The 26,679-nt window shown below is 43.8% G+C and overlaps 1 protein-coding gene across 1 annotated transcript; it reads right to left on the reverse strand.

Annotated features, from left to right (window-relative positions):
* Nucleotides 1-16,038: 16,038 nt before the first annotated feature.
* THOC7 (THO complex subunit 7) lies at nt 16,039-25,150 on the reverse strand. Its single transcript, XM_079316664.1, has 8 exons — nt 25,017-25,150; nt 24,586-24,703; nt 23,646-23,773; nt 23,202-23,288; nt 22,182-22,239; nt 19,190-19,256; nt 18,996-19,065; nt 16,039-17,802 (listed from the first exon to the last, which is right to left on the reverse strand). Exons 1-8 carry the CDS (start codon nt 25,033-25,035, stop codon nt 17,735-17,737), a joined length of 615 nt encoding a protein of 204 aa, XP_079172790.1. The 5' UTR covers nt 25,036-25,150; the 3' UTR covers nt 16,039-17,734.
* Between the last annotated feature and the right edge of the window lie 1,529 nt (nt 25,151-26,679).

A 26,679-nucleotide genomic window follows, 5' to 3' on the forward strand; every position in this document is an offset into this window, starting at 1 on the left:
TCTGTAGGTGTGAAATTAACCTTTCAATAAAACTAAAAGCTATCTTGAGCTTTTTCAAGATGAAGTTTAAAATAGAGCAATTATGAAACTTGCTGAAAGACTGCCAAGTTTTCTTGTTGAAAACTGCTGCAAATGAATTATGTTTCCCTTGTGGTTTACAGCACAGTGTGAAGGAACTATAGTTTTTATTTAAATCTGTTTCCATTAAAGACTATTTGCAGCTTACAGAAGTGATTTTTTTTTTTTTTTACAGAATTGTCAAACTCCACCAGAGAAAATTCCTTTCAATGCTCCATGCCACAGATTGCTAAACATGGCATTGTTTATGAGTGCCATGTGTAGTAATTGTATGCCTTGAAAGAATATTTTCTTTCTGAGCGAGGATGGCTGACACTAAACAAATTAGATCAGTTTCTTGTTGAGACTGCTGGAGGCAAGCAGGGGGATGAAGGGGGATTTTCTTGCCTTAAATCTCAGCAAAACTGGGATTTTCCATGCCATGCTTCCTTATCCTCATTTAGGTTAAAAAGAAAAGCTGAAACCGTGAGGTTTTGCACTCACACGTGTCCAGGCACTCGAGGTGCCTGTGTAGGGAATGGTGTTTGCCAATGGGACTGTTACAGGACTCTGGAAACACTCATTGAGTCAGCATCCAGTCTGGAAATGCAGCCAACTTTGCATCCTACTCCTAGGAACGAGGGATTAAATACCAATCTAAAACTCACTGCTCTCTTTTACTCGGCAGCATTCATTGCAGACAGCAAAGGAGAAATTCCTGGGGATGTGGAACATGGGGATGAGGATTGGTCACAGTAACACAGACGTAGGGTTTGGAGTGGCAGCTGCTCCATGGGCCAACTTTCTTGGAAAGGGATTGAATTTTTGGTGAAATCCAGCTGATGGGTATGAAGGATAGGAAAATCAGATGGGCCTGCAAAAGGGATTTTTAAATAGTGAGTATTAAAAATATTCCTGTGTGGAAAGGCCTCATGTCACATTACAGATGCCATCATTTCATGTCCATTGACACCTGCAGTTTCAGTTGCATCCTCATAAACTCACTCCTCAGTGACCTTGAGAGCTTGATAAATCAAACCAGACCTCCAGTTCTAGGTGGCTGTTAAAAATATATTCTATATAATGACAAGGTAATTCTATGAGGTATTCATATCTGAGGTTAAAAGCCAAGAGCATTTATGTTTGGGGTTTTTTAACTCTGAAAATAGTATGTTAGAGGCAATAATCCATCTGCTGTTTAAAGCCATCTCCATCCCCAGCAGAAGCATCCCCTTCCCCAGGTATCTCTCCTTTCCCTGCTGCAGCCATGAACCCAAACCATGTAGCACCAGCTGCTCTGTGCATATCTACCTTGTTTCCAGCTATGTGTGGGCTTGGGCCAGGCTGGGCACCACCATAAACTGGGTAGTTTTTTGCAAACACAGCACTTGGGCTAAGTTTGACTTCACAGATGGTGTTCCCAGCCTTTATTTTGCTTGAAGAGCTTACCCATACTTGCTGGACTGCTCTCTGGCACAGAATAAAGTACATCTGGGGACCTGTCCTGGTAAAGACACAATCAAATTATTTGCAGTCACCCCTGTGCCTGTGCATCTAATTAAAAATAAACCATTAACCTGTCAAGGTAACTGATTTACTTGCAGTCCCCATAATTATCCTCCATAAATGTCTGTCAGCTGTACCAGGCTGGTGTTCTGCCATCCATCCTCACAGGAGACAGGCTGCTTGCCTGGCTTGTGTGGGTGGGCTTGGTGCTTGCCATGGCTCCAGCAAGGTGATGCTCATTTACATCACTGGGAACTTGTTCTGATAAATGCAATTGCTAGCAGGTAACTGATTTCTTGGTAAAATGTGTCTGGGGGAGCGTCATGATTCCTGAAAAACACAGCAAAGCTTCTAAAAGTGATGAATCATACTTGTGATTGCATTTATGTCAGTCTTGCATCAGCCTAGTGGTGAAATTTGCTGGCTGCAGGTTCAGCTGTTCTCGTGCTGAAGTCAGCACTGATTTAGATGGTTTAAATTATTAAAAATTATTAAAATGATGCTGTGTCTTGCTCTGCTGTCCCAGAGCTGTCTGTGCAGCCCCACGAAGGGCCATCTCTAGAAAACACAGAGGACCTGATTCTCTGTTAATGGAGTGAATCAAGCACCCAGCACAGGTACTGAGGGTGGGCAGAGACTCCCAAAAGAGCAGGAAAGGGACTTTTGGCATGACTCTGTGTGTGTTGAGTCAGAAGACAAAAGGTGAGTCACTGAGAGTGCAGAATTAAAAGCTGAAGTGCAGTGCTCACCATCAGTGCTCCAGCACACAGCTGTGGGATCCTGAGGACTCAGCTTGACAGTCACAATTGTGCTGTGTAGGAACACTGGGATTTTTGGTGTATTTTTAGCACACAGAAAATCACTAAAGGCTGTAGAGGAGAGAAAAACTGAAAGGTTTTTTTTTTTTTTCCTTAAGGGAAAAAAGTGCTTTTTTCCTCATGCAAATCCTCTGCAGGAGCTCTAGCAGTGGGAATGCTCCTTTCTCCAAGGGTGTTCAGATGGGGAAGGTTCTGCCCTAGTGGATAACTCTGGGAAATTATTTGCTCTGCTGTCTGAAACTGCTCGACTGCTCTTTCAACCATATTTATAAGCTGTCAAAAGGCTGCAACAGACACTGATATCTTGCCAAAGTTATTCTTGGAAAATGAGCTATACCTGGGCTTGTGCTATAAACAGCAGCAAGAGTTCATCAGGAACTCCTTAGTATAATAAATATTGAAAACATTGAAAACAAAATACTGCCACACCAACAATCAGGAGCTTAGCAGCAGCCATGGGTTTGAACTGCTCCTGGTTTGTGGTGCACTGCCAGTAACAGGGGGAGGTTTTGGCAGACAACAGATAATTGAGAGTTCCCCTGTAATATTTCTGTCTTCAGTTCTTTTCCTACAGTCTTGTCAGAGTGGCCAAATTATCTCAAAATAGGGCTAAGTTTTTGTGTGTCCACTTTGCCTGAATATTTTGCTATTTGGGCATCCACAGCTCCTCTGGATAACCTGCTCTGGTGCATCACTGCCCTCATAGTAAAAAAATAACTTTTTTTATTTCTGTCTAATCTAAGGTGCAAGAGGGAAATATTTTTGATGGATTGCTGAAATTACCAGATTCTTGTAAAGCTACTGATCCTGGAAGCTGATAGAAGAGATGAAAAATCCCATTTCTTATTTCATGGTATAGCACTGTTCCTAAGGCAGTTAACAGCACAAGAGGCATAATTTTCACAGAAACCTCCAAAGTTTTTTGTTGTTCAGAAAGCAATATTCTCTTCAACACACTCTTTCCAAGGTCTTTCAAAACTTGTGTCTACATGGAAAGCCTTGCTCAATAGAACACAGTTGAGAGGTTTCAATCAGCTCTCATTTTAGACAAGTAAGTGAACACAACCCTCTTTACCCCATAGAAGAGACTTTGGTATCCACTCACCTACCACTGCTGCCAAGTCTTTCTGCTTTTGAGTTACTTGAGAGCATCTTGAGTTAGTTGTGGCTGCCCCATCCCTGGAATTATTCAAGACCAGGTTGAAGGGACTTTGAGCAACCAGCTCTAGTAAAAGGTGCCCAAGGCAGGGAGGTTGAGACTGGATGAGTTTTAAAGTCCCTTCCAACCCAAGCCATCTGTAATTGTATGAGGAATGGTGTTTTCTTGGGTTGTGCTGTGTGTAGTGGAGCTCTAGAGAGGATAAGGAGTTCTGCAAAGTCCTTCACACCACTTGCTCTGTTTGTGAGTATCTCCTATTTCCACCACTGGTTTCTGTTTAGATGCAACATGTAATGGAGATAAAAGTTCTACTGATTAAATTATGTGTCCCTAAAGTGGAGAAGAGAGTGTACAGTACCAAAAAATTCTAAATTTCACATCAAATAGGGGTAAAATCACAGTACCTACAGAGGTAGATGGCCTGCCCCAACTCCCCAGCAGCAATAAGAGGCCATTTAAGGAATTTCACAAGCATTTTGGAGGTGGGATGACTATCATTATTAATTATTTCATGACTAACCTTAGGGAAAAAAAATGCCTGTTAAAAACAGATTTAAGAGAATAGGCTTCTATATTTAACAAGGCCAGACAATATTAATATGAAAGTGCAGAGACATGGCTAATGAATAGGATTTGTTATTACTAAGGCAATCTATAACTTCTTTGAGTGCCACAAGTGGCAGAGAAGTCACTGCTGAAGTGACTGGAATTAATGAGCTGTCTCAGGAATTTTATCAAGTTCTTTATAAAAGTCTTTCCCTTGCTTCTGAGGAGGTGGATATATTCAGAAAGAGGCAGAGAAAAATTTTCTTTGTATCTGCTTAAAGGCTGAATTATCATGAAGACCCTGAGCTTAGGAAGATCTTCATGCTGAATTTTCATGGGAGCCTTGAACAGCATCAGCCCCATTAACAAAGAAATACATCTAACCTCTTCAATCTGCTGCTCTACCCCCTGCAGCTCCAATCCATCAGGACTCTCTGGTGTATGAGCATGGCTAAAACAAGAGCAGTGACACGAATAGATTGGACTGGACACAGGTTTTGATGTAGTTTTTTAATAAGGACTCTGCAGCTTGCACAGAAGTTATTGTTTTGTGTTTTCTCAGGGCCAGATTGATTGAACCACTCTACACCAAACTGATTTTTTTTTCTGTAGCAATTATAGGAGTTTTAGAAGAACACAAAGCCCTTGGTTTTCAGTGTAATATTGAGTCAGTGACTGGATCTCAGGTGGAGCTGCCTCATATCTTTGTTGGCTGCACTGAAAGTGAGGATGATGTGAAGCCCCTCTCCCCTCTTGTAGAGGACAGCTGGTGCACACAGATCTCACAGAAAGCAGCCACCCCCACGTCCTGCCTTGCAGAAATGGGAGGGTAAATGCATATTAATTAGAGTAGCTGTGCTGTGGTTGACTTGGAGACAACTTATTCACATACCCATATCACAAAATGTTCCCTTTAAGTGTTTTTTGTTACATGTTCTCTTATATCAGAACTCTTGAGGAAGACTCAGTTTCACCCACTTTTCTGCTGCTGAGGTCTTGGTTTCAGTGAGATCTAAGAGAGGGGCATCACACTCCTTTAAATAGTATTTCCTTGAAGAAATTGAAAGGTCTCAAAGGCTCAGGGTGCATATTTGAGTGAATGTATACATGAATGTATTCATAATTTCCTGTGGCAGCTGCCATCCTCTTTTTAATAAAAATTTCTCACGCATATCTACAGATATATATATATATATATATAAATTGCATGTAGGAGTTGCTCTCTCCTGTATCCTAAGAAGAATGCTGAATAAGTGAGGGAAGCTACAGGACAGAAATGTGCTTTCCTGACATTAACACTGTGCCTGTGCTTAGAAGTCCCATCCATAATTAGCATGAGCAAAGGGCAGCAATCTTTCTCCTGGTTTTTGCTGCTCTTTTACACTCAGGACTGTGGGTCATTACTCAGCAAGTAGAGGAGCCTGCCAGGCTGCAGCAGGTGGGTCACTGGCACCTGAGGATGGATCTCTGCTTCCTGCTGGGAGGGATGATAGAAGAGCTCTGCTCCAAATGCTGCTGAGATGTGAGTGGAGAGAAGATGGCCAAGGGCAAGGCAGCCCTATGCAGACAACAGACAAAGCACAGAGGAAAACAAGTCATTTCACAGGCTTGATTCTTGGTTATTTTTATTTTAAAAATAGGAGATAAGGGGCCTGAACAGAGATCTGGAAGTAAGTAGGTAAGAACCTTGTAATGCCTAAGGAGCTGTATGTGCAGAAGAAATGAATGACTTCAGGGTTTTTCATCAGTCTTTTTAAGATGCAACTTTAGGGTCCAAGAGGTTTTTTTTCCAGTTAGAAGAGAAATGCAAAGTACCTGTTTTCAACATTTCAGAGTATTTTTCTAAACCTCAGGCTGTTAAGCATGATTTTCTGTGCTGGAGAGCCCCAACACCAAACATGCAGGGGTCTGTTGTAGCACCCAGTACCTCACAAATCTTCCAGTTTATTCCAGACACAAATGAGTCTCTGCTGTCAGCACTGAGCCCTGCACTGGGATGACAGGTACAGAGGTTACCTGCTGTCCAGACAAAGATAACCCTAGGGCCCAGAACTGGTCTCTGCTGGGGGAGCAGGAGTCTGTCTCCCTTCCACAGAAGAATGCAGGCACCAAATGCACTTCAAATGAGAGCTTCTAGCAGGCACTAGTGACATTTAAACTATAAACAAAATACTTTTGTTTTCTGCTGAAACCTTATGAACCATGATTTGACACCCTTTTCACCAGGTTTGGAGCTGTGGTGAAGGAAGGAGGATTAGCCTTGAGGCAGGTCATGAGCAAGGACAGAAACTGGGGCTTGTTCATCACTCAGCTGATCACTTCTCATTCCAGGGCTAGTTATGAGACATGTTAATTTGAACTGGCAGCAGATTTTGCATAACTACATCTCAGAACACTGGTCAGCCCTAACATTCGCCATGGAATTTAGTTCTCATATTAGTAAAACCTTATAATGAAGTTTTACAGTGTAGAGCTTTCTTCAAGCTTTGCTGCAGTGATGTTCAATGCTAGTCCATCTGAGGGACCCCTGCACTGGGTGCATTGTGGCAAACTCACTGCCTGCCAGCCTTCCCATCTTTATTTTCCCATCCTGGTGTTGCTGATGCTGGGATTACTGATTCCATGTGATTAAGACACAGCCTGTCTCGTTCAGCAGGTTTTTATTCCCAGAGGTTGCCTGCTGAGCTCTGTGGGGACCTTTCCCTTGAGCCAGGCCTGCAGGATGGAAATGAGCTCTCAGAAGTGCATGCCAGTGTGGGTGATTCTGGTGTCTGTGGGAAGTGTGAGCATCCCTGGGTGCCCCAGGCAAGGGATGAGGGGAAAGCCTGCATGCTGCTCCTCACTGGAGACCTGTGCTGGAACAGGCAGGGAGGGGAGGAGGGGCTGGGCTGCCCTGGCTGGGGTTTTGTCCCAGCACAACTCAGCTCACAATGCTGGCTGTCAGGAGAGGGCTGCATCTCCCACCTTGCAGGCAGGTAACATCAGCTGCCATGAGCATCTCCTGCTGTGTGCTGGGAGCAGCCAGCAGAATCCTGCTCTGGTGCCTGCACACTCAGAGCCATCTCTGGTGGCTGCTCTGCCCCCCTGACCTGCCCCACTGCTGGGCCAAGCCTGGGCTTGGAGAGTGGGAATCCTTTTAGGGTTTTTAGGTCAGCCCAGAGACACTTTGTCTGAATTCCTGAAAGAAGAACAACATAAATTGAACCATAGTTTTGTTCTGCAGTGGGTCAAAAGCAGAAGCTGGGGAAGGGATGATCTTCATCCTGTTTTCAGTATTTTTAATATTGCAAAATGCTTAGCCTTGTTATGTTTAGTGATATTTCAGTGCTTAAAATGTAGTTCTAAATCTTATGTAATAACAAAATAAATCCCCACTGGTGCTTGAGGTTCCCTCTAAAAGTGCTCCTTGGCCACACTGGGCAATAGCTGGACCAATAATTTAAAGGTGGAAAATGTTAAAGCAGCACTGAGCTGGCTTTAGGGAGAAAGTCTGGTGAGACACTTGCTGGCCTCAGAGTATCCCCACCCAATGTTGTGACAGAGGAATTACTGAAAGTGACAGGAAAGCTGCTACTCATACACATAAGGACTTTACCGAAATTTCCCCAAAGTCTTTCACAAGCAAGAAACACATCTTAATAAGCAAGAAGTACAGAAAATCTACCTAAAACTTTAATTGCTGGTCTGTAACTCGGAAACTGGCAATCTCACTTTTATCATGTCTGCTGAACAGCTGGATTGTCAGCCAGTGAAGATATTAGTTTATAATTAAAATGCTGGCAGTTCCTTAATTACAGGCACTGCTACAATATCATTCACCACTCTAATTTTTTTGCCTTTCTGATGGGAAGCATGAATAATTATTTTGCTTCAAGATTTTCAAATAAAATATTATTGGAAAGGACACATTCATTGTGTCACTTTTCTGATGGGAGGAGTGTGGAAAGCACAGTGTGAGTGCTCAGCAGGTGACTCTGCAGGCAAAACTGCTTCCAGAAAGAAAAGCATCAGGGTGAGGTTTTCAGCCATCCAGTCTGATGGGAGAGTAGAATCTGACATGATAAATCCTGTGATTGGTCTCTCCCCTTGGCTGCTGGAAAGCTGGGATGGCTGCACTGATGATAGGGAGATAATAACACTGCCTGAGAGCTCAGCTCTAACTCTTCATCTCCTATTTTGCCACAAGGAAAAACAGAGCACAATCAATAGAGGAGCTTTTTTAACCTGCTCCATGCTTTGTCTAAATGAGCAGTAGCAGACTTGTACTCTAACTTAGGGGTTAAAAATTTCCCAATGGTCAAACACTGAAACCAGGACCCATAAAGGCAGTGGGACCTTCATCCCTGGGGACACTCAAATACCCAGGTTTAGGCTTAGAGCAGTGAAGCTGGCTCTACTCTGAGCAGGAGGTGGGACTAGAGACCTCCAAAAAGTCTTTTCAACTGGAATAATTGAATGATCCTGTATGCCAGTTAAGGTACCTTACTTTTACATGTGAGTTAAGAGAAGGAAAGAGGAGCAGGTGCAGGAGGGGATGGGGATGTGCAGCATCCACACAGCAATTGTGGGACCTGGTGAGCACACAGAGCTGCTGTGGAGCCCCAGGAGGAGACAGCTCAGTGTGACTCAGTGTCCTTCTGTCTTGACCACACCATCCACTGAGCTTTGCAGCCTTTTAGCAAACGAACACAACTTGCTGCCCTTTCACACCCTGGGAATGGCTGCTGAAATTAATGAGCAGGAGAAGGACGGGGTGCTGAGCCCAGCCTGCTGAGTCTGACGTGGTTAATCACAGGCACAGAGACTGGCAGGGAGCAATTTGGAAATAACACAACTGGGAATGTTTCTTGTCTCATTTACACTGATGCATCCTTGCAATCAGGACATTTTGGTCGGTTGCTGTTATTTCTCAGTGAAATTGCAGCTCTCTGCTCTGTGTGCCCAGACTCCTTCCTGCTGCTCCCCCAAGGGATGAGCAATTGTAAAGCAAACAGGAGGAGGATGTTTGACAATGGGTGGTAACAGGGCAATGTGAAATAGCAAGGTAGCTGAACTTTCCAGTGCCTCCCCAAGTGTCAAGACAAATAATATCAAGTATTTACTCCTCCACAGTGGTTCTGTGTTTCTATTGTTGGTGGGAGCGTGGGAGTGGAGGCAGCAGAGGGCTCTGGGCTGGCTTGATTGAGAAGCTGATGGGTGTGAGGCTGAGAGCTGCAGTCAGAAAACAGGAGTCACTGAGATGTGTGTTGATTTAATCAATTTAACCTTTCAGATGTGCACTGTATAGTGCACCCAGGCAAGGTTTGCAGTTGCAGGGGCTGTGTGCGTTTGCAAATGTATAGATATGCCTGGATATCTGCACATGGAGAGGTTATAGGTGCTGGGAATGAGGAATGGACAATCAGCTCACAGTTAATTGGCTTTGCTTTTCCTTTCTTTTTGCTTCCCTTCTGCTCTTCCAAGACAATAAGCCTGCTGGCTCCCATCCCTTCCCTGGTCACTCCCTGCAGGCAGTGCACTGGTTTGAGCTGCAGCCTGTCCTGGAGCCCTCTGCCCTCAGCATTTGTTGTGCTCTGGCTGTTTGTCCCCATGGTGCTGTGTCCCGTGGTTTCTGTTTGCCCCCAGCCAGGCTTGGTCTGCAGCTGACTACATGCAGGTTACAAGGGTTTTGAAATCCTCTGCTTGCTACTTGCATTAGCAGGAGAAAATAAATATTCCCACTGCTTTTTAGCAATTCTCCTCCTCAGGCACTGTTAGTGGCACAAACCATCTATCAGCTGGCAGCAGGCTACAGCAGCAACTGGCACATTTTAAAAGCCCATGACATTGGATTCCAAAGGATCCAGAGGCCAAGCAAACACTGGCAAGGCCTGGGAGCAGGGAACAGGCAGCCCCAGGCAGAGCCTGCAGTCCCTGGCTGTGTCACCAAGGCTGGGTTTGCACAGCACAGCCCTGCTGCATGTCAAACTGCAGGGAAATGCTGTGCTGCCAAACAGCAACGCTGCTTCCCTCAGGGTTTTGGTTTCTAATCATGCTGTGATTTTTTTTTCTTTCTTTTTTCTTTTTTTTTTTTTTTTTTTTTTTAATATCTGAATAGTTTTGCAACCTCCCTGCACCATTCCCTGCACAGCCCCTTACCCAGATTGCAGGAGCTGTGTGATTTCCTTCCTAGAACTTTCTTGTTGGGTGCTAGCTGCAGCCCTTATATGACACCTAGCAAATTAGCACTATGTGAGAGGCTGAAATAGAGGTGAACAGTTTTCATTGATTTGGTGTAGGATGGCACAGTGTTAGCTGATATTCTTGTAGAATTGGGGTCTAGGTTTAGTCCCATCAAGCTTAGGGAGAGTCTCCACCTGCATCTTGAGAGATGATGCAGTGGAGCACAAATCCCCTTTTTACCTCTCTACATTCAGTGAATATGCTGGCTATTTGCTGTATTGGAACAAGATCACACAAGAGTTTTTCCCCATGTGCCTTGAGATCCTTTGCCATCACTTGGTGTGCTTAGTGCAGCAGCTGGCAGGTTTGGTGGGTTAAGCAGCAAAGAAGATAAAAGGAGAGAAACCATCACAAGCTAAATACAAATATAATCTGTCTATTCAAAGAGGGATTTTCTAACACTTACACCATCCTCCTGAATGCGTAGTACTGGCAAGTCAAACCCAAACACATCCCAAATAACCTCTCTGCTCTCCCAGCTCTTCAGCACTGCTTTTCTGCTCAGGCAGGTCTAGAGGGCAGTGCCCCTCTGGCCAGCACAGCTCCTGTCCCCCCTCACTGCCACCCTGTGCCCCATGTACACAAGCACCCACAGGCATTGCCAGAACCCACACAGGAGAGTTTTCCTTCACTCTCCTGAGTGCTGTGGGCTGGGAAAGGTTGGTTGAAGTTCTGGGAATAACCTGTTTTTCTGTATAAGAAATTGAATGAGTATGTGCCCCTGACAAGCTGGGTCCTGAGGTGCAGAATTATTTCATTCCTTCAGTGAATCCTGCTGCTCTTACAGACCAGAAAAGAGTTGTGCTGCTCACATGTTATTTGACTGAGGCACAGGTGTCCCAGGGAAGGTTTCTGTCATCAAAACCACCAGTTTGCCTTCAATCACTCCTCAAGTCACCTCAATAACAGGACATACCAGTATGTCAGAAGGGCAGGAATCTCACACAGATGCACAAGCTTTGAAAAATAACCAGCCAGTGAGGGAAAAGCTCCAGCATAACCATTCTCCTGACACCAGGGCATTCGTGGGTGTGTGGGCAGGTGGTGGATGCTCCCACTGCAGGAGATGTTCCCACTGTAGTTTTGCACCTTGCTGGGCACAGGGGACACTAATAACCTGGTGTGGTGGTCCCAGTGCTCCATGACCCTTCCCATCTCTTGCAGTCACAATAACACAGCAAAAGAGAATTGATCTGAAAGCTCTCTGTGAATTCATGCACAGTGAGTCAGAAAATACTGACATTAATAGGCACTAAAAAAAACCCAAGACTTTTTTCCCCTGTGTTTTCTCTCATATAAATTAAAATATCTTCACCTCTGAATTTCCACTAGGTTGCAAAAGTTTCCTTAATGTAACTGGGAGAAGCTGCACTGAGCAGTGATGGTTGTTCCTATGTGTTGTGTCTATATTTTTGTCTTATGCTTAGTAATCTACAAGAGGCTTCTGTTTGCAACTTTGAAGCTCAGTGTTGTTTGGGAGATTTTAGCAACAATACAGCACTTTTGGGAAGACAGTTTGAAATAGCAGCTCATGCACGGGATTTTAGTGCAGCAAATGTAAATACGAATTTCCTTTAGGCACATATAAGATTTAAGTGTAGTAATATTTTATGTAAATCTTTGAGAAGGTGTCTTCAGTCAACTTGCCCTGCTAGATCATAAATTATATATTTTCTTTTTATTCCAAATGGACTTCTAGTGGGGCCTATTTGTCACATGCAGCACACAATTATTTCTGTTATTTTCTATATACACTTCTGATGAAACTTTTGTGTTGAGAAGAGCCAAATCTTTTCCTCCTTGGAGATAAACCCTCCTTTTAAATTCTCTTGATGATGACCTTTCATTGCAAGCAAACTGGCAAAACATTAAAAAAAAAGGGTTTTTGGGTAGTTTTCTTTTTATTTTCCCTTTATTGTGAGAGCAATTTAAAAACATATCTTTGCTATTAAATATTTTAGGAACTCTCATGCACTATAACGCTTTTAGCAAACTTTTGCCAGGTTTCTCACTGTGATGATGTAAATTCAGAGCAACCCAGCATGTAATGATCCTGAAACAACTCTTGCCCTGGTTTCAGGATGATGGGGCTGCATGTGTTGGAGGCAGCAGAATCTTGCAGCCAGAGGTGCTTTGTTCCTGCTGCAAAGACAGTCAGACTGCAGGGGAGAGGCAGCGTGGAGGGTTTGGGGTCTGTCATCATCAGTAGGAAAATGAAGTATTGGATACACTTGTGTCACATCATGTGGTATCCCAAAGAGTGGAAGTTTTGGGATTGCACCTTCTGCTCCTTGGCAGTGTTTTATGTGTTTTGGGGTATTTTAGAGAGAGGCTTTGAGAATCAGGGTGGTTCAGGCAAGACAATGAAAATGAAGTGTGAGGGTGAGCAGGGAAAACCCTCTTAGGGCTGTGCTGTGCAGGCCCAGGACTTGGGCTCCATGAACATTGCAGGTCCCTCCAACTCAGGATATTTATTCTCTAGGGGTTTAACCCCTCCAGACAGTGGTAGGACTGGCTGCACATGGGAAACAGTAATGAAATGAAAAAAAGATCTGAAAAGGGGTCGCAAGGCAGGGAAGGGCAGGGAACAGGTTTGTGGGATCCATGGAACCCGGGAAAGGGCCAGTGGTTTGCTCAGATCCCGGGAATGGGCCGATGGGATGCTCAGAGCGATGCTCAGACTCTGGGAAAGGGATGGTGGGATGCTCAGAGCGATGCTCAGACCCTGGGAAAGGGATGGTGGGATGCTCGGAGCGATGCTCAGACCCTGGGAAAGGGATGGTGGGATGCTCGGAGCGATGCTCGGGTCCCGGGAAAGGGCCGGTGGGATGGATGCTCGGATGGATGCTTGGATGGATGCTCAGATCCTGGCAAAGGGCCGGTGGGATGGATGTTCGGATGGATGCTCGGATGGATGCTCGGGTCCCGGGAAAGGGCCAGTGGGATGGATGCTCGGATGGATGCTCGGATGGATGCTCGGGTCCCGGGAAAGGGCCGGTGGGATGGATGCTCGGAGCGATGTTCGGGTCCCGGGAAAGGGCCGGTGGGATGGATGCTCGGATGGATGCTCGGAGCGATGCTCGGGTCCTGGCAAAGGGCCGGTGGGATGGATGCTCGGATGGATGCTCGGGTCACGGGAAAGGGCCGGTGGGATGGATGCTCGGATGGATGCTCGGATGGATGCTCGGAGCGATGCTCGGGTCCCGGGAAAGGGCCGGTGGGATGATGCTCGGATGGATGCTCGGATGGATGCTCGGGTCCTGGCAAAGGGCCGGTGGGATGGATGCTCGGAGCGATGCTCAGAGCGATGCTCGGGTCCTGGCAAAGGGCCGGTGGGATGGATGCTCGGATGGATGTTCGGAGCGATGCTCGGGTCCCGGGCAGCGCCGCGCCCGCCCAGCCCGGCCTCTGCTGCCCCCTGCCGGCCCCGCCGCCGCGGGAGCGGGGCCCGAGCCGGGCGCGGTCCCGCCGGTTCGGGATCGGGATCGCTCCAGCGGCTCCCTCGAGCTGCCCTGGTTTGTGTCCTCCGAACGTGCGGCTCCTCACAAAAGCCACGCAGACACAAATGTAGCAAGTGTAGAAAAACGAGTCTGTTCCCAAGTTCCTCCTTCGCGCGCCTCTCGGTTAAACCAGCTCCTGCCCATCACGACCAGCGCTGCCTCTGGCCAGGACAGGTCCCGAGGTACTCTTTCCACGAAACAAGCCCTCCATCGTTTCAACTGGCATAGACGAGTAAGGCCCCTCATCCTCCCCTTCAGGACTCTGCTAGTCATCATGCTGCACCCCTGGCTTTAGGATCACTCTTGAATATGTGTGAAGCACCTTGGTACAAGGATGCTGAGTTTCCTTTCCCGGGATGTCCTGATGTCCCATTCCCCCAGTGCCTTCAGAACAGCCTCACACAGCTCTGCTGGGTACTTTCCTGCTGCCAGCAGGCAGGTGAATCACAGGAGGACAGGATGGACACGAGACAAAGCCAAACCTGGCTTTGCCTCCTGCCCAACACACAGGAACAGCCTTTCTCTTCTACCTTTGCATAGTCCCTGGGTTATGAGTGCAGGGAATTCTGCAACAGTGCTACCAACCTTTATTAAAATAGACTTGGGAAACCAAGGCTGAGGTAACCCAAGAACATGTTTGACAATCAGGATGAGGCACAAAAGGAGCAGCACTTCTCTGTTGCTAACTTGCTGTCCCCAGGTCTATTGCATATAGATCTATAAAGTGGTTCATACATTAGATGTGTCCCTAATGCAGCTAATCTAGAAAGAAAAAGCCACACAGGTTTCCAGAGTAGATCTAATAGACCTTGCCTTCATTTCTGAATTTTTTTCTTAGTTTTTCACTCTCATGAGAAGGAAACTCACCTGAGACTTTCATAAAGGAGGGAAAGCGTGGTACAAGCCAGCTGTGACATCTGAAAAACTTATAAGTATCTCAAGTAACTCATAATTTCTAGCTCATAAATCTTTGGGATATATATTGTTTTGGCAATTTTCTTCGCTGGCAGCAGTTTTCTTCAAATTAACATGGTTACAGAGATATCCCATCATTTGTCATGGTAACATTCTTTCTCTTCCTTCTTCCATCCCTTCATGAAGCTTGCTAAATCTGGCTTAACAAATCCTGCCCAAGTTACCAGTTCTGTCCAATGTTCAACTCTCCCTCTGCTGCTCTCATTTGGACAGGACAGAAAAACAAGTCCTGCCATTGAAAATGCCAGTTTATCACTTCAGCAACTCTCTTTCTGCTTGTATTTTTGCATCCACATGACAAGGGCACTGAGATGAATCATTTAGGCATAAAATAATCTTTCATCTTAGATAGGGTCAAGGCAAATCATAAATCCAGGAAACAGTTTTTTAAAGCAGTATGGTTGTTGAGGTTCTGAATTTATGTACCTATGTTTTTATACATGTACACTTAGAGTGAATGCAGGTAAGCAGCATGACAGGGGAGCTTTCTAGGCAGTGATGTAACAGTGACCATCATGTGTGCCTTGCAAACATGACACACAGAAAACTTCTGGAACAGAAGATTAAAGAACATGCAGATACACATTTCCAGCATATGCAGGGCAGATTCAAAGCTGAAATCTGAGTCTTGGTAATAAAGCAGGTTAAATACTGGCTGATATATGAATTCCATTTGGCTTTGCTTCTTTTATGGTACAAATCTAATGTTCGAGAGGTTAAAGGTAAAAACACTGAAAAAAATAGCAGCAAATATTTAGGGTGTCCCACTGAGGCTGTGTTTGCAATGAATTGATATTACTTTTTTCTTTGGACTGGTGACATCATGTTCTTGCTGCCACATTGCACTAGGGCAACTTGATTTTCTAGGGCAGTAAATTCTTTTCAAGATTGCATCACTGTAATTTGAACTAGAATATATTCCTTTGCATGCATTTTATTGCTTCTGTTGTGTACAACTCTTACTTCTGTGTAAATCTTCCTTATCACAGGGATGGACTTAGGCATCAGGATGTGTCTGGTCAGGTTCTATACAGAGCAGTGCAAGTTCTATGATAAGAAACTTGATTGATCCAAGTAATTTCCAAAGAATTGTTTAAAACAATGAATGGAAAATTTGAGTTTTTCACTGTTACAGAGACTGTTTTTAACCGGTGAATATCATCCTCCTCTATACCAAAATAGAGTCCAGATAGCTCATGGAGGCCATTTCCACCATGGAAAGGAAAATAACATGTTTAAAATTGTCCTTGAGTCCTTGTCACTTATGATCTTCATAATTCATACATTCATGACGACTCCTCCCTGATTTGGCAATAATTTAGTGTTGCTGCTTTACAAAGTATTTTATCATTCCCTGTTGTTAGGAGGGGAAAAACCCTGTACACTTAATACTTTTTGATGGTGTACTTCTCCTATTAAATGCCTGTTGTTTGCTTAGCCATCCCTCAACCTGCCAAGTGCATGAGAAGCACTGCATGTCTGCACAGGCAAACCTGAGCTTCCCCTGTGTTCTGAGCTGACCAGCTGTGAAGCAGAAGACTTTTATTAGTTCAGGGCTGCACTGCCCTACTGAAGCTGTGTGACTTCTTCAGTTGGCTTGCCTTTAGCAAACTTGGATTATGAGCAAAACAAGTTCAGATATGTCTGTTCAGCCCAATCCACACAGATCCACAGCCACTGAGAGAGGGAATTATAGCATCTAGGTTATAAATATCTGAAGTCTCAATAGTAGAAATCCCCCTCAGCTGTCACCTAGTGAGACAGCAGCTCTATTCTGTGTAACACTATTTCACTTGAACCACATATGCTTATGGCACAGTTTGTGTGAGATCCAAAATGCTTTCCTTTACCCAAACCCTTTGAAGGTTTTTAGAACATGATCTATTCTTGCCCCTTGTTCCTTCCTCCCTGCCTTACTAAAGCATAGAGCATATTCTATTCTCTGCTCTTTTTGGGAATGTTGAAACTTTTCCTATTTCCCAACAGATTGGGCAGACATTAGCATGATCCAGATGGATGTATGGATCCCACTTTGCCTACTAATAACAAAAGTATCTCTGATTCTTTAATATTACGATTATTGCTTTACTGCTTCAGTTTTTCATCTTGAGAAAAGAAGGGTTCCACCATCTGTTTCAGAAATTGTGATGTATTTTGATAAAGTCAATTTACAGATAAAATCCAGAAGCAGATTATTAATGGTATCAGGATTAGATTCCTGGTTCTTCAAGAGCAAAGCTTTTAAATTGAAATTTTAAATGTGCCATTTGAAAATGTGACTACTGACGTGGTACAACAAACACAGCAGAGCAAGGCTTGGATCATTGCAGCTCTTTGCATCACTTTGAGAAAAAAATTAAACCTGGTACAATATCACTTTTGGTTTTTCATAACCAAGCATTAATTCTACAGAAGTAATTTATTTTATAGGAATTTATCAAATTCTAGTCTAGTCACAGTAAGTTCTAAAATGGCAGCTACTTTGGAAAACTAAAAAACTACATAATTCAGATTTAGGTCCCATCTAGAATAGAGTATGGAAGCTGGGATTCATGAAAAGATGCACTGCCCTCAGTTTGCTGTCATGTGAGAAAAAGAGCTCTTATTATAAGGCTCAATCCCTACCAAAAATAGGAGAATCTGTGAAAACACCTTTTATTGGCAAAGTTTTGCAAACACTTTAGTTCACAAGTATGGTGTAAAAGATTTATCCTTTGTGAAACAAAGTATATTGGTCACAAATTACAAAGTTTGTAGATTAACAATGAGTGCCTGTCTGCAAATATCTGCAACTGTTTTCCCCTGAACCATATGAAAAACGCCTATTTTTGTATAAAATTTCACAGCAGCAGTAGAAAATTATTTCCAGCTCCATCTCTTACTGTTGACTTCAACAGAAAGTGAAGATTCTTGGATTTTCTTAAGTAGTATTGTCAGTCTTCATATGACATCTACTGCTTGGCCTCTGCTTCCATCTGAGTTTCTTGGGATTCCTCTGCTTCTGAAAGTTTTTCATCATCTAAAATTCAATATTACTGTTAGTCAAACATGCTTGGTCACATATACAGACTGTATTGCAGAACTTTGTCCCATTTTAATATTTTATTTTGACTGCCTTAAATGTGTAGTTGAGTATCTCATTCTATAAAATGCTATATTCAAACAATCAAAAAAATCCTTCAGAGTTTTTAAGGATGTTTTTAAGGATCTCTAAGAGCTGTTACTGGAAATATGGAGTAAATTCTATAGTATCAATTGAAATAAATTGTACCAGATTACTTCTGCCCCTTCTTTCTCTTTGCCTCCTAATGGTTTATTTATTTTATATTGAAGCTGTGCTTTGCACTAAACTTCTATTTCCTTCACAAAATCCTGAAAGGTAATCTGTACATATATAATCTATTTTCTAATGAAAATGCATTTTCAAGACTAATACTTAAGCAAGTGTTAGTAACACATACTAACAATAACCTTCTGCTAAAGTGCACCTAGGATTAACAGTTCATTCTGCTTAAGAAGATCTAGATGGCCTTACAGAATGAAAGGCTGCTCTTACAGCCATCTCTGCATTTAATCATGCTCAGAGGCTGTACCAGTCATTTTGTCTTTGAAAGATACAGCAAATATATAGCAAATAATCATTTATTAAAGTGCTATTAGAGCACAAAAAGTTAGTGCTGATTTGAAAACATTAAGTATTGGTATGAGAAAAGAGGAGTACAACTAATTCCTGAATTTAGCTCTGGTGTCTGACAGTTTTAGTCCCTGCTCTATCACAGATTTAATCTGAGTAGGTTGTCATTTACCTTCCTTGTATTTCAATTTCTTTTTAGTAAAGCCTTAAATGATACCATGATAGCAGTGACATGCTCAAAACTACTGAAATAGGAATCATAAAATTAAATTTGGAAATTGCTATTCTCCATCCTCACATTTTAAAGAATTCTGCTGTCTACAAATTAACCTGAAGCTAGTCAGGGAATTGCACAGTGGGTAGCTTGTAGAAGGTAAAAAAAAAAAAAAAAAAAAAAAAAAAAAAAAAAAATGAGAACAATCACAGGCTTTGGACTACTACTGGGGAAAAAAAATCTGCCAATGCAAGAGGTCACCAGCCTCAATAGCACAGAGCTATCTCCCTGCTGGAAGTTGTGGCTCCTTTTGATCTGCTAAAACCTATTCTATTTGGTTCTATTACCAAAGAACAGCACTTACTCTCCAAAGTTTGCTGAAGTTCATGGATGGTGCTCAGGAGAACATGGAACTGCTTCCTTCTCAGCTCCAACTGGAATGATAAAATACATGTTGTAGGAAACAGAGAGCACACACAGCCAAACAACCCATAGCAGATTCTACATTAACTGCACTCCTAATAAATTATTATATAACCATCTCTATGAAAAACCTACCTTATCTTCAACATTTTCTTTAATGTGAGAAAGATTTTGCAGTTCTTTTCCCAAAGCTTCTAGCTGCCTGAAAAGAGATTGTCAGAGTACTCTTTAAAAAGTGTGTAAAATTCTTGCAAAACAGATTTGCCAAAGTAGAGAAGAACTATAAAATAAACTGTTTATGTAAACAGAACAAAACAAATGAAACAATTTAGAGGCAAGGTCACTTCATGTAACTATTAAACTATTATATTCTTAACTTGTAATTTCAGAATTTTTACAAAAAACTAGGCCTCCAAGCTGGAATACAGTTTTACCCTGGGCATTTGTAACAATTCAGTCCTGACACAACATGTTATTTACTTGACCCTACAATACAAGTTAAAGAAGCAGATTCATAGTCTTAGAATATCCTGATCCAGAATAGACCCACAAGGAACATCAACTCCAATTCCTGGCCCTGCACAGGATACCCCAAGAGTCACACCCTGTGCCTGAGAGCATTGTCCAAATGCTCCTTGAACTGTCAGGATTGGTGCTGTGACCACCTCCCTGGGGAGTCTGTTCAGTGCCTCACCACCCTCTGGGGGAAGAACTTTCTGCTCTCACTTGAACTCACCATGGACCACCACAATCCTTTTTGAGGCAAAGAATAGCAGGTACCATAATATACCCTTCAAATGAAGATGGAGCACCAGCTCTTACAGCCAAGCCTCCAGTGTGGTCCTTCTGCTTCTAATGCCTATCATAATTTATGCACCATGCAATAAGAGCAAATTGCTCCTTTAAAAGTGAAGTGGATTGAGGCTGATCATCCCTGATTAATTAGCAGGCAGAGTCATAGAGGGGTCAGCAAGGAAATTAACCTTTTTTTCCTGAAGCCATTGACAGCTGCTACAACTAGCATGGGTAGGGAAACACAAAAAGCCCTCCAGTCTCAAGTACCTCACTGTGGATGGAAAAAGGTCTATTTTAGTGCTACCTGAGGGTGTTGTTCTTTTTTTGAGTCAGCATGCTTGGCACTTCTTACTTGAGAGAGTTGTGTGTGACATCCCTTTCTTTGATGGAAGCAGCTAACAGGCTCATACACTGATTTTGGAAGCATTTGGTTTCTAGTTTCTGAAAAACTTCTATTTGGCCAAATCTTCCTGTTTACACTATGCTGTTAGGTGTAAGCAGACTGTGAGAGGACAGACTTTTTTTTGCTAGTAACATCCAGGCTACATCTGGAATTTTACTCACTACATTCCAGAGAATCTTTGCTTAGCCTTCTTACTTTCATATCTCCTTTTCTAAGACTCAGTGTCATTTCTTGGTCCTCTGAACAGCTCTTCTGATACTGCATCTAATTACATTGTGGGCACAGTTGTTTTGTACTTCAGCTCCTATCACTTCCTGAATTGGCTCCTGTGTACTACTTGTGACTAAGATGTTAACAGCTTCTTTTGTGCTGTATGACTCATTGTTCCAAGAAATAGACTCTTAAAAGCATAAAGAAAGTATTTTTCTAAACTTTATCCTATTGTGCCACATAACCTGCAAAAGCTATAAATGAAACTCTTGCAACAAACCCTTCTGTTTCTTCTCACAAGTTTTCTCAAGTGTTTATATAGTGAATAGGAGGTCCATGAAGAGTGTGACATTGTTAATGAGACTTCCTCTCTTCTGAATTAAAGGTGGCCTTTGGTTCATTGTATCATTTTCTGTATAGTTTCTTATAGACTGCATTCTTACCACCTGTAACTCAGTACTCTCTCTAGCTTTGCTTATGAAACTTATGTTTAGATGTGTTAAGCAAAATTAGAATAATCCTTCCAAATCTAAAGAACCAGCATCCTCTAAGATAAAAAAATTATCATTTATCACAGAATTATAGAATAGTTTTGATTGGAAGGGACCATAAAGATTATCTAATTCCAAAACCCTGCCATGGGGAGGGACATCTTTCACAAGTCCAAATTGCTCAGAGCCCCATCCAAACTGGCCTTAAACACTTCCAGGGACAGTCACAACTTATCTCATTTGATTGTTTCTATTCTTAATTGGCTTATCTGAAAAACTGCATTTTTGGTAGTTCTTTATTAAAGCCTCACTTGATCAATATCACATGCTGGGTAATGAAGTAAGAAGTACTCAAGGCTCATGAGAATTGTCTGTAATAATCAAAGTTGGGGTAATGAAATCAAGGCACAGAAAAACAACTAACAAGAAAGAAATGTGTGAAATATTGTCAGTGGTTTATAGCTATTAAAATGCTATTATTAGGGTAATAGAATAGCCAAAACACTTCCATTTGCTGTGAAAGGCTATGGAATGTGAAAAGACAGCCTCCCTTGGCAATTTCATTCAAAGTGGGAACATAGTAAGTGCACAGCTGCACTTAAATGGGAACAGTAATCCCACACTGCATCTTTAATCAGTTTAAGAACAACAAACTCAGATGCAATAAGTCCTGGAATGCTTCTATGGCTCAATAAAGTTAATCTCCCCACAACTGTGCCCCAAAAGCACAGATAGTGATGCAAACCAGAATGTGACAAGCAGCACTGTGAGTTACATGAAAGATGAGTTGGACAAAAGGAAGGTCTGACCTGCATGGCAGGGCAGGTTATGTGTGGTTCACAACACAGCCTTTTATAACTGGGCATGCAGGAACAGCAAACTGAAGGAAAACATAAAATAGAACCCTAGGAGCTTTCTCCTGATTTCTCTCATTCCACCTTACTTGTTTGTGTGTTATGAATTTTGAGTGACTACTGGTTCTGGCTGGTGCAAGTTAAAAGACTTCCCACCATCACCCTTTTCTGAGCAACTCATAGGTAAACTACATCAGATGTGCATTTACAGTTCACTTATTCTCCTTAATAGTGGAAAATTTTCAACTAGAGAACAATTAGCAATGCTTCTGACCCATACAGATGGGAAAAGCCAAATTGAAATCAAGAAAATGTCAAGTCTGGTGACTTCTAGTTTACTGCTCTATTATAATTCAGTGTAGTTTAATACTTACTTCAGTGTTTCATGTCTGTCTGGGTGATGCTGTATGACTTTGGCCAATGCATCATATTCTGAAAGACATTTAAACAGTTAATCTAAATACTTCTGAAAATACAGATTCAAGAACCCAAACTCAGGTACCACAGAATGGCAGATTCTTTTTCCTTGCAAAACTGTTATAAGGTTTTTCAAAACACCTTAAGATAGCTCTGCACTGCTGCACACTTTTGTGTCTGATTCATAAACACTGGGTTTAGATAAAATCAAATGTATATGTGCAGAAAATGGTGCTGATGTTACACATGAACATCAACAATTTTTAGAAAGAATATAAAATGATGCATGGATTTTTTTAATTTTTAGGATTTTTAAAAAACTATTAGACATTAAGAACAATATTATGCTTATATAGACAACTAATACAGCCATTTCTGATATGCCACATATGCCAACTACCTCATTCATCTGAAAAAAATTGTGCTGCAGACTGGACAGAACATATGAAAAAGCAAACAGATTCAGACCTGTGTTTGTGAAGATGTAAGAACTCCACATTCCTACTGGTTAAGGTTATTTGAATTTCCAGTAGAGTTCAAAATTATACACAGCATTGATCAAAGAGTTGTATTTAAAACCTTTCACTATATATTTCTAAAATTTAGTTTTGTCATTTCATTTATCATGAAAAAACTATTTTTTTGCTTTTTCTCAACTGCTCATCTTTTAGAGTGTTTTAGATTTCAATGAATTATGAGTATTTAATTTTAAAAGTAGGGAAAAAAAACCCACTCTTAAAATAGGTGTTCAGAAAGGACACTGGTTTAGGTTTTACTGATGCTGCATGTCATTGAGATCTGGTTCTATCTTGTCTGTGAGTTATCTTTGAGTAGTGAGTGGAATCCACCATGCTGAATGTAGTAATCATGATGCCTTGTACTTTCAAAAATTTAGAATCTATTTTCCAATGCAATGTATTCTAAAAGATAAGAAAACAATGAAGCCCACCACTGTAAATACTGATATGGTGCCTTACCCTGGCGGTTTTTTCGAATCCTTTTTGCTTGCAGGATTTGTTTCTTGCATTCAGAGATCTTCTCATGGGCTGCAGCTATACTATTTTCTTTAGAAAAGAAAAAGAAGCAAAGATATAGAGTTATATTGAACTCAAACAATACAGGAAAATAAGCTATTTGCTAAACTATAGAAGAGCTTTTTGTGACATGGTGGCTGGCTAGCTTCATCAGCTTAAAAACTATATACACTTCAACAGCTAAAAAAGCTCTTATTTGTATGTATTCTATATAATTATAAGATGCTTATAGCACATATATGAGTGCTATCTAGTAGGGAAAAACCCAAGCCAAATAAACCTCTAAACCACTCATCAGATTTATATATTGTGTTCACCAGAACTGGCTTGTGCTTGTTCATAAGAGAAACTGTCAAACAAAAATCAGTAACATTTTCTTATGTTTACCTATATCCTTATAGATTTTTTCATAATTTTCCATCTCTCTCAGGTTCATGTCATACACCAGAAGAGTTTTTCCCATTGAAAATTCACACTGTGATAAAGTACTCAGCATTCGTTGGTACTGGCTGTATCTGAAAACAGACAAGACATTTAACCACAAGCAGCATGAAAAGAGTTCCTAACTTTACAGAGCAAGAAAACAAAACTTCATGTAGCATAAGGGACAGCTAAATAACCATTATCCAACAAAGAAAACACTTCAGAGATTTGTGTATAATTTTTGGAAGTGCAGTTAGGAACACTGTACACATTAATTCCACCATCGTGTATCAGTGTAAAGTGAGTATTCAAGCAGTGAGCACTTTGACCTAAGATATATAAATTTGCCGCTAAGGTTGGCTCTGTGACTACCAAAACAGTGTTTTAATACTGCAGTGCTTCTCTGTATACACACTCAGAGGACAAAATTGTCCTCTAAGAATTTATATCTATTACTAACAGAGACCTCACAGAAGGCTGTTACTCGTAACTTACTAATTTCGACTTAAAAAAAAAAAAAAAAAAAAAAAAAAAAAAAAAAAAAAAAAGCGAGCGAGAGAGACAGAACTACCGGCAGTATTTCCCTTCCCTAACAGAACAAACGCAGAACTGCCAAGTAAAATATCGGGGCCAGGCTCGTGTTGTAGGAGCGGACTCCGGCTGGATCCCGCAGCGACCGGAGGCACCGAGCGCTGCCGCAGCTTCCACGGGACAGCCCCGGCCGCGGCGATTCCTCTCCCTGCACAGGCCCGGGCGATTGTCCTGCAAACGCCACAGAGCCAAGGAAAAGCAGCTCTGGACATTTGAACACGGATCTCTTCCGAATGGATCGAGTCGCGCTTTCCACGGAAACGCAAGCTAAACAGTTCCAAGACTTAAAAAAACAAAGCAAAGCAACAGATACCCTTCCTCCTGAGATCCGGAATTACACCACTTAATGAAACTCTTCACCAACAAATTGATCCGCCTGTCGTCGCCAGCTCCATCGCCATCGATCAGCAGCCGCTTGCGGATAACTTCATCTGAGGAGAAACCGCGGTTCAGCCCCACGCCATGGCGGGCGCCCGCCAGCGCCGCGCCGGGCCCGCGGGGAAGGAATCCCGCAGCCGCAGCGGGCGGGTCCGCTGAGCCGGGGCCGCACGGAGCCCGCGGGGCTGGGCCGCCATGGAGGCCGCCGTGCGGGGTGAGCGGCCCCGGCAGGGCGCGGGGAACGCGGGCAGCCGCTCCCCGGAGGGCGGGCGGGGGGCGCGGCGCTGCGGGGAGCCCCGGCGGGGGTCGCGGCGCGGGGCGGAGGAAGGAGGGGAGGATGGCGAGAGGGAGGGAGGGAGGTCTCACCGTCGGTCACGGCCCCCATGGCGGCGAGTGCCGGAGCCGGCGGGGCGGCGGCAGCAGCGAGTGAGGTCAGCTTCCCACAATGCAGCCGGCGAGAGCGGCGGCCATGGAGGGGGAGGCGGCGGCTGCTGGGGCCTGAGCCGGCGGGCGGCGGACGCGCGGCCCGGGGAGGGCGGGCGGGCGAGCCCCGCGCCCCACGTGGAACCGGCCCCCTGGCGAGGGGCGGCCCCGCCAGGTGAGCGCCCGACGGGGGAGGGAAGCGGCGGTCCCGCAGCCAAGCTCCACCTCCCCGCCCCCGCCACCCGCACCGGCCCCGCCGCCCCCCGCCCGGCCGCCCCGCCATGCCCCCGGCACATGGTCCCGCGCCATCGAGGCCGCCGGGCCGGGGGCGCCTCGGCCGCGCTCCCGCCACGGCCCTGCCTCGGGCTGTCCTACCCGGGGTGCCCTCAGCATCGCCCGCGGTGCTCCCGACCTCCCCGCGCTGGGCTCCCGCACGGCCGCGGCCGTGTCATCCCGCCGGCAGTGATGGTGGCGATGGCACAAGGGAGCTGGTGGATAGTCCTGCTTGCAGTGATGGCACAAGGGAGCAGTTGGTCAGTCCTGTCACGGTTCCCTGTGCCATGGACGTGGCTCTGTGAGGATGGTGGGATCCCCTGGGGTGGCTGTCCAGCCCCTGTGGCTGGAGGGAGCAGAGTGCTGGTTCCTCGGAGCCTTTTCCCTGCTGAGGGGGTGGAGGATGTGCCCATGCACTGCTGTCACGGAGCTGAGCTGGCCTCCCCTGGGCTCATCCCCACTCGATGCTGGGAGGACAAGCAGCAGGGCCTGGGCTGTGCAAAAAGTCATTATTCTGATGTTTCCTAGTGAGTTTCACTACGATCAGCAGATAGGAACCATACCTGCTTCTTCCCGTCCTGGCAAACTAAGCTGGTGCTGGAAGAAGTGGCTAGAGGTGTCTGGAGAAAAGAGATGTCAAGGTGTTTCCATGTGTTGAGTTTTAGGCTTTTGGTCCATAGGTTTGGATGCTGGGAATGTCACTGTGGTGTATATGCTGTAGCTCACAGTACCTGAGGAGCTGCCAGAGCCTGACACCTTCACACCTTCCTATTCCCTCCTCATGTTGGTTTGGACAGTTAAGTGGTTTATGGTCTTGTTCTGCTTGGCGCTATTCGTTGACAGTTTTAGGCTGGTGGGGAAAATCAGGGTGAGAAAAGAACGATGTAAATATGTGCTGTAATCTGTTAGTTACTGGTTTTAGAGCTGTGAGTGATTAGGAGGTGCTTTTTTTCTTCTGGATAGAAGCATTTAACAGCTCTTTAAGGATTTGTAGGTCGTTTCAAGTCACTACTTTGTCTTCAATGGGCAAGTATTCAGGTCCTTTGGAAGGTGCTATTGGGGAAGCATTACTGGGAGTGGTCACTGAAACTCTGCCAGAACTTTTAGGAATAAAGCATTTCCAACACAGAAAACTTGGATTAGTGATTTCTGTTCTTGAAGTTTTTATCTAGTCTTATGTGATTGGTGGGTGATACAATTTTATATGGAAACCTATCTATCCAGTTACCCAGGTTTGGACCAAAGAATGGGCTATGTGTTCATGAACTGTGTAGGCACTACTGAAAATACTCACTTTAATGAGCTCTGATTATGCTGCCATTTAGGCAGTTTC

This window comes from Erithacus rubecula (assembly GCF_903797595.1).
Source record: "Erithacus rubecula genome assembly, chromosome: 13".
NCBI classification, from domain to species: domain Eukaryota; kingdom Metazoa; phylum Chordata; class Aves; order Passeriformes; family Muscicapidae; genus Erithacus; species Erithacus rubecula.